Source organism: Paralichthys olivaceus, chromosome 9, assembly GCF_024713975.1.
Source record: "Paralichthys olivaceus isolate ysfri-2021 chromosome 9, ASM2471397v2, whole genome shotgun sequence".
Classification (NCBI taxonomy): Eukaryota; Metazoa; Chordata; class Actinopteri; order Pleuronectiformes; family Paralichthyidae; genus Paralichthys; species Paralichthys olivaceus.
The window spans coordinates 26,747,571-26,755,538 of NC_091101.1; the positions used below are offsets into that span (position 1 = coordinate 26,747,571).

A 7,968-nucleotide genomic window follows, 5' to 3' on the forward strand; every position below is an offset into this window, starting at 1 on the left:
CAGGGGGCGGGGCTTCTCCAAGCTGCGTTCAGGAACGCTCAGTTCGCTCGTCACAAAAAGGTGAAATTAAAATTAAATAATGACATGAAAATAAAAAAGGAAGTGAAATGATTTGCGGAGTTAAATAGTAAAGTAATTATTGCAATTAAATAAATGAAAGAAAAGTCATATCGGTTTGGTTCTTTATGAAAATCGGAAATGGAAATAAACTGAATAGTTACAAATACACAAGATCAAGAAATTACTTAATTTAGACAATTTACTCAGTTATTGTTGTATCACAATCACATTTAATTAAAATATACATCATTTCAGTGCAGTTGATCAATGATCGTTTTATTCTAATGAGTGTTTCTTAATATCAGTGATTTAAATCTATAAAATGTCAGAAAACTGTTCATCAGAGCTTCTCAGAGTCAACATATCCAAACTAAAGATGTCAATGATAAATACTCACAGTGTGAAGCTGAAACCAGATGATGGTGTTTGTAATGAGAAATTTCATAAAACACTGAAGTCATTTATATCGGTCATTAGGGGAAACGAAGAAGCAATTCAAAGTAATGTTGTTATAGGTTTTTGTTCCAAGTCGTCCAGGAGTGTAGAAAACACTAATCACAGACGCTCGTGACGTGAAGAATCCTGACACAAAACAAAAGATAACAAATTAAAATCAGTTCATACATTTCTTTATTATTCAAATGTCAGAGTGTAACGTTCATAATCATCAAACATTCATTTTTACACGTGAATCAGAAGAATCTTTGTATTTCCCCGCAGCACCTGAAGGCAGCAGCCTGCCACACATGCGCAGTGAAGATCTATTGTCTGTGATTTGAACTTTTACCGTAAAGTCGAGAGAAGCTGCGAAGTTTTAAAACTGCAGTAAACCCACGTGGTTTCTCGTTTTAAACACTTTAAATGGAGACAAGTCCCCGGATGTGACGAAGCTGCGAACCATTAACAGCTGATTCGTCACAGCTGCCTCCTGATTGGTCCAGACACTGAGAACTATGGGATTTATTTTCAATGTTTGTGTCAATCATGTCTTCGTCATGACTTTAAAAAACATTTTTTTAAACATCGTGGACAACGTTGTTTTATTATTAGATCATTTCTATATAATGTGTTTACTTCAAATATCACAACCCCTTAGTTACTGTTGCTAAGGCTGCGGATCTTTTAATTAAGTTCGTCTGAGTTCTCAAAAGGTGGGTGGAGTCAAAGCTTGAATTTGTTCCAGCGAAAAAACGTCCTCCCCACGCCCCTCCCCACGCCCCTCCCACTATCCAGAAGCAAAGCCAAATTATCCTGGAAGAGACGGCGGCCATCTTGCGGTGATGTCGTCAGTCGGGACCAGAGTCTGTGGTAACACGTAAACAAACAGTGACGAGAAAAAACCATCTTTGACGAACATTTATTTATTTTGAACTTGTTTGTTGGTCCATGTCCCATCAGCTCACACGGAGGAGGTGGGGTTAATGTTCCAGACTTTATTTACAGTGTTGACTGACAGATTCATGAATCAAATACATTTTGTAAAATCCAAGAAAGAGTTTCTAACTTTAAGTAAAATGTTTTTATCCAGTTCATCTCCGATTATCTGAAGAAGAGTAATAACATCACAGATCACAAATACTACGACTAGTACTACTACTAATATATGTATTACTACATGACCTGTATCAAAGTAAACCTGATCTTTGTCTAATGGCCTCTCACAGAATAATGTTCACGTGTTAAGTTCTGTATTATTTGGATTCACAGCTGAGCAACGATCACATATTTAATCTGAACGTAACCAGACCTCGTTATTGTAACCATGGTGACGAGGGTCCAGGACACCTGCCCCCTACAGGGCAGAAACTGTCCCGACGTTTCGACCGCAACACGAGTCCTGTGGAGCGATGACTCAGGTTCCTCCTGGCCTCTGATTGGTCGTCCGCCAGGTTACTATGGTGATCTACCTGTTTCCTGTCCGTTTAATCTGTGTGTGTGTGTGTGTGTGTGTGTGTGTGGATCTGATCAGATTAACTCTGTGTACAGGTGCATCAGCCAATCAGCACAAAGCTCTTAAGTGGCTCAGTGACGAAGATGAGGACGTTTAGTTCGACTCTGAAAACAAAGTCACTGATTAATGACGAAGATGAAACAAATGTTAAATTAATAACAAACAGTTCATCTTCTGTTGATAAAGATCTGAATCTGATTCAGCACCAGGACTGGGGGGCGGGGGGGGTTGTGGTGCCCTGGAGGAGGCCCTCAGGTGGGGTGGGGCTGTGGTCGTCAGGTGAGGGGGGCTGTGGTCGTCAGGTGGGGGGGCTGAAGTGTGTCGGTAACAGAAAGTGAAGCAGCTGCTGTTGGATGGAAATTTATTCTGATGCCGGAAACAACAACTGCTGCCGTCAGACAACACGCTAAGAATACACGCTAAGAATACACGCTAAGAATACACGCACAACCACATTCCACACATGAACTGGTCCGTGTGTGTGTCTTTATGATCTGTGCATGTATGAATAGAACGACTTGTGTGTGGCAATAAAAGAAAGGGTGTGTGTGTGTGTGTGTGTGTGTGCATGAACGGGTGTGAGAGCATACAGTACATATCTGTGTCTGTGTGTGTCTCTGTGTGTGTGTGTGTGTTTCTTAATATAAACTGAGGCCGAGCTTCTCTATAAATAGCCGTCAGTTCTCTGTGAGCTGATAATTTTAATCTGCTTTAATACAACACTCACAGACCAGGTCCACATCTACAGACCAGGTCCACATCTACAGACCAGGTCCACATCCACAGACCAGGTCCCACATCCACAGACCAGGTCCACATGCAGAGTCTGGTCTGTGGACCAGTTGAGGAAAAGATGTTGCTTCAGTTTCAGTGTGAATAAAGTTTCTGTTATTGAATCAAACCAGGATCTTGGACTGAACCAGGATCAGTGAATCTGATCAGAACCAGAAAATCAGGATTAAAAACACGTGAACAAATAAAAGTGAAAGAGGATTAAAGAAGAAATGAACCTCTGACACTCTGCTGCTGCTGCAGCGCCACCTGCTGCTGAAACGTCACCAACACAGTGTTGAGCCTCGTGTTCCAGAGGCTGAAAAAACGATCAACACAGAAAATCATCTATTTTCACCTGATTTACTTAAAAAAGAAAATTCATCAAAGTCACTTGATTCTTTAAACTTTGATTTTTTATTCATGCTGAAGATTCAAATGAACCAAAGACATAAAATATGATCAAACACAACACGTCTCCTCTTGACCTTTGACCTTCAGCATCACAGGCGCCTCCATGTTTTCTCTTTTTCCCGCTGCTCCTTCAGAACAGGTTGAGGGCGGAGCCAAGCTGGAAGTCCAGGTAAAATCTGAAGAACGAGAGGACGATGCCGAGAGACGAGAGACCAATCAGAGCCCAGAGAACATGAGCGCTGAAGTAGAGCGGAGCCAGCCTGACGGAGACAGGAAGTGAAGACAGAATCTGAACAGGAAGCTTCAGTCCTGATGTGTACTTTGTAAAACAAACATTTATAAGTTCATTGTACGTCCTGTTCAATGACAATAAAGTTATATTTATTCTTTATTCTTATTACATCTGCTCATTTATTTATCTCAGTTAACGAGTTCAGACGAACCGGATCAGACTCTGAGATGTTTTCACATCAGTTCTTCAAAACTTCTGTCTCCGACACGTTTCAACTTGTTTCTATTAAATCCTAAATAAATTCAGATTCATCTCAAACAGGTGGAGTCTCTTACCGTCCCTGACTCGACTCAGAATATCCATGAAAGTAACGGAAACGTCCGTATAAATACAGCAGCCCGCACACCGAGGACAGACCTACAACACACACACACACACACACAGTTACAGAGTATACCTGTCGGAGTGCAGGTGCTGACTGTCGTCTCAGGTGTGACATCACCTGGGCTGAAGAAGACTCCGGCCGTCCACAGGACACTGATGAAGATGGGGAAATACTCGGAGCAGTTTGTTCTGAACACAGAAACATCTGACAGTTAAACCTGATCCCTCAGGATGGAAACAATAATAATTATAGAATATAATATAGAATATATCATTTAATATAACATCCTGATTTATTTGCCGATATGATGCATTTATGTTTCTTCTCTTAGTTCAAGTTCTATAGATTTTATCTTTATTATTTACAATGAAGTTTATGGTTAAACCTTGTTTAATTTCATAGTCAAAAGAGTTTGATAACAACATTGTACCTTTATCTTGTATTTATACTTATTGTAATTATTTATTTCTACTCTTGGTAGTAGCACCTATAAAGAAAATAGAATTTCCCCACAGATCATCGGAGTATTTCTGAAGTTTACACTTGTTCTTCTTCTCTTTGTAACTTTACTGAGTGAGAACGTGGAGAACGTTTCCTCCTTCGCTCCCTGAGTCTGTTCTCTCTCTCTGCTGAGTGGGTTCATCTCCTGAGAGAACAAGTGACTGAGAGTCTCCATCAGCTGAAGAGTGAAGCTGAACTGAGATCAGTTCTTAACAACCAGAGTTTATCTCCAATGTTCAGCAGAAACTTTAAAACATGAAGAACTCGGAACAGTTTGGTGGTTCAGGAAGCAGAGGATCATGGGTAATATCCAGCATTCAGAGCTCAGCACATTGATTCACTTTGTTTTTAAATGAAAACACTTCATCACCACATGTGTCTGCAGGGGGCGCTGTAGCTCAGTAACAGTTTCACACTGTTGCTTTAAACAAACTTTCATCATCTGAATAAAACCGAAGACTGACTGAGCTCTGAAGACTCTCTCGAACTCTGGTGGACCGGACGTGGCCGGAGCCGACACAGAGAACTTCCTCCTGGCGTTAATCACCTGCAGAGAGAAATAAGCTATACACACACACACACATCACAGACATCACAGACACACACACATCACAGACACACATCACAGACACATTACAGACACACACACACACACACACACACACACACACACACACACACACACACACACACACACACACACACACACACACATCACAGACACACAGTTTATACTTCATTCAAATTATTATTGAAGATAAAGATGTTTTAGCTCTAAGTTCATTCTGTGTTTGTAAAAAATACTTTCTTAAAAAAGTTCATTCATAAACTGATAAAAACTGAACTGTCGAGAAAATACTCAAAACAATTAATCAGAATAAAAAATCTTATCTTACATTCAAACATCTGGTTCTGAATTCAAGATTTATAACTCACACTGAGACTGACATATAATATATTTAATATAATAAACATAATGACCCATTCATTCATGTTGATAGAATAAAATCATTAGAATCTTAATCTCAAACTTTCAGATGTAAACTATTTGAGTCTCATCTCAAATTTCCCAGCATGCATCTCTTACCTTGCTCTAGAACAGCCAGCACAGTCACGGTGGCGAGCGGGAGCGTCTCTTCCAACATGTCTGCAGAGAGACGACGAGACGGAGACAGACGAGAGACAACTCACCTGAAACTCCTCTGAACTGAAACACAGCTCCACAAAATCAGGAAGTGATTATAGACTCACATCTGAGGGGGCGGGGACCAACCACACTGTTCACCTGCAGGTCGGTGACACCTCGTTACAAACTGTGGTTTCATTTATAATTTATATGATTTTTATAATTTATATAATTTAGTTCAAAAGTGATTTTTTTTTTTTCCAAATGTCCCGACTCATTCAACTGAATTTATTTTCTGTATAAATATTTAAGATGTTAACTGAAAGTTCATCCGGAGCAGATCCACTCGTGTTCAACAAGTTTCAACATGTAGATAATGTGTGTGTGTGTACATCATATATATTTGTGTGTACATCATATATATTTGTGTGTAGATATATATATTTGTGTGTATAGATATGAATACACAGATATTTCCTTCTCCTCGGATGTTGGATCATTTGAACTTTTCCTCCAGACGTAAAAACGTAAACACAGAAATCAGACGTGTTTCTAAAGAACTATATTTACATAATACTCTTGTTTTACAGAGAACCATATCAAAAGTATAAAATACTTACAAAAATCCGCAGCAATATATAAAAATAACATCTATCATCTCCAGATCATTAGGAAAGGCTTACATACAAAAAATATATTTATAGACATTTACACAACAGTTAAACCCAGAAACCCCGGGAGGCCGAGCGAGGCTGGAAGCTGAAGAACCGGTGGCAGAGTCGGGAAACGTGAAACCAGCCCCAAGCTTTTGTTGAGCAAAATAACATTACAAATAAAATACACAACATGTCTGCAAAAACAAGATGCATACGTTTCGTTGAAAAGTCAAACAGTACAGTAGATAGAACGACCTGCTCACCGGTCCACCTTAAACCAGACAACCAGTCACCGGTCCACCTTAAACCAGACAACCAGTCACCGGTCCACCTTAAACCAGACAACCAGTCACCGGTCCACCTTAAACAGAACCGACTGTGATCCGAGACGTCGCAGTTACATGTTTGAAAAGATGATAAATAATCAGCTGCAGAACAGAAACGATGAGTTTGGACGTAAAGTGGCTAATTTCCCTCGTGAGAACCATTAAGACTCAACTTTGAATAACGTCAACTTGTCTGATCCGACTAAATGTTGATTTCTTCAGAAACACTGCGTTCAAGTTCTGACTGTGAAAAACCTTCTGAGAATCATTCAGGGAAGATTTTATCTTCAAGGATTCGAAACTAAAAAAGAAATTCAAATGTTTCTATTGTGAAAAATCAGTTTTAAATTTAAAACATCAAGAACAGAAATCTGGACTCGAGGTTTTAATCCTGGATTAAATGTTTGGGAAGATTTTTGCCCTGAAATTAGACTCACAGGTGAATGTGGTTTAAAGATCAAATGAAATGTTCTGAATTTGAGCAGCGACGGTTTAGTAAAATACATTTTGTCTCGTCGACTTTTCCCACTGGACTTGAACGCAGCATTACATGTTGGTCTGAGTTTAAACCACAAACTGGATTTAAACCTGATCCACACGTGAGACACTGAAGGAGTGAATGGACTCGAGTGTTCGTCAGCTGACCACAGGTCGCAGGTTAACGAGACGCTCACAGAAGAAGAAGCTGACGAGCGACTCAGAAACACATGGTTATTTTAAAGTGAGCACGTTTTTCTCCTCGGAGACAGTTGGTATATTTTATTTTCATTCCTCAGACTCCGAGCAGCGGGGAAATTTAAAATAAATAAAAGTTTGCAGGGAGCAGACGAGTTGATTTCACCAGCTTCACTGTTCATTATCATCCGCTGACCGATGATCAGTCAACTGTAACGTTAAAGAGCGTTTGGCATCGTCAGAAGTTTAAACATCCGCAGCAGATATTTCCTGACGGTGTGAAATAGCGGGAACTTGTTTACAGATTGTTGAAGCATCATGTCGACTTTTAATTTTGAGACTGAAATGATAAAAAGTTAAACCACAGAAATAAAAGAGGAAAGTTTGAGTTTTGGAACAAACTGAAACAGATCTGAGATTTTAACTTCAGGAAGAAACTGTGAATAAAAAACTTCTGATCAAACAAACTCTGGAATGATTCTTTAAAATGAGGCGACGTGATCTTCTCCTCATATAAAAGAATAAACTGAGCTGAAGCTGATCAGAGCTGGTGGTCTGTAGGTGGCGCTGTGGGGGGGGGGTGGAGTCGTTTGTTCAGTCGTCATTAACTCAATTCAGTCTGTGTAACACAACATTCATTTATACACACACACACACACACACACACGACTTCAGTCAGAGGTCAACAGCTCCGACAAGGTCGAACTGAAACATTAAAACCAGGCGACGCTCGTTTTCATTTTCAAGTGACGTCATTTCATCTGAAACTTTGGGAAAAACTTTTTTAAATCACTAATCTTCCTCCATTTGAGTCTTTAACTCACAAACCATCTCAAGTGAAACTTGTCTTTCTGCTCTTGTCTTTGCTGAA

General features: G+C 39.8%; 1 protein-coding gene across 1 annotated transcript; it reads right to left on the minus strand.

Moving 5' to 3' along the window:
- Nucleotides 1–3,180: 3,180 nt before the first annotated feature.
- Nucleotides 3,181–5,557, minus strand: ltc4s (leukotriene C4 synthase). Its single transcript, XM_020106269.2, has 5 exons — nucleotides 5,402–5,557; nucleotides 4,779–4,878; nucleotides 3,931–4,001; nucleotides 3,764–3,845; nucleotides 3,181–3,456 (listed from the first exon to the last, which is right to left on the minus strand). Exons 1-5 carry the CDS (start codon nucleotides 5,457–5,459, stop codon nucleotides 3,327–3,329), a joined length of 441 nt encoding a protein of 146 aa, XP_019961828.1. The 5' UTR covers nucleotides 5,460–5,557; the 3' UTR covers nucleotides 3,181–3,326.
- Nucleotides 5,558–7,968: the final 2,411 nt, after the last annotated feature.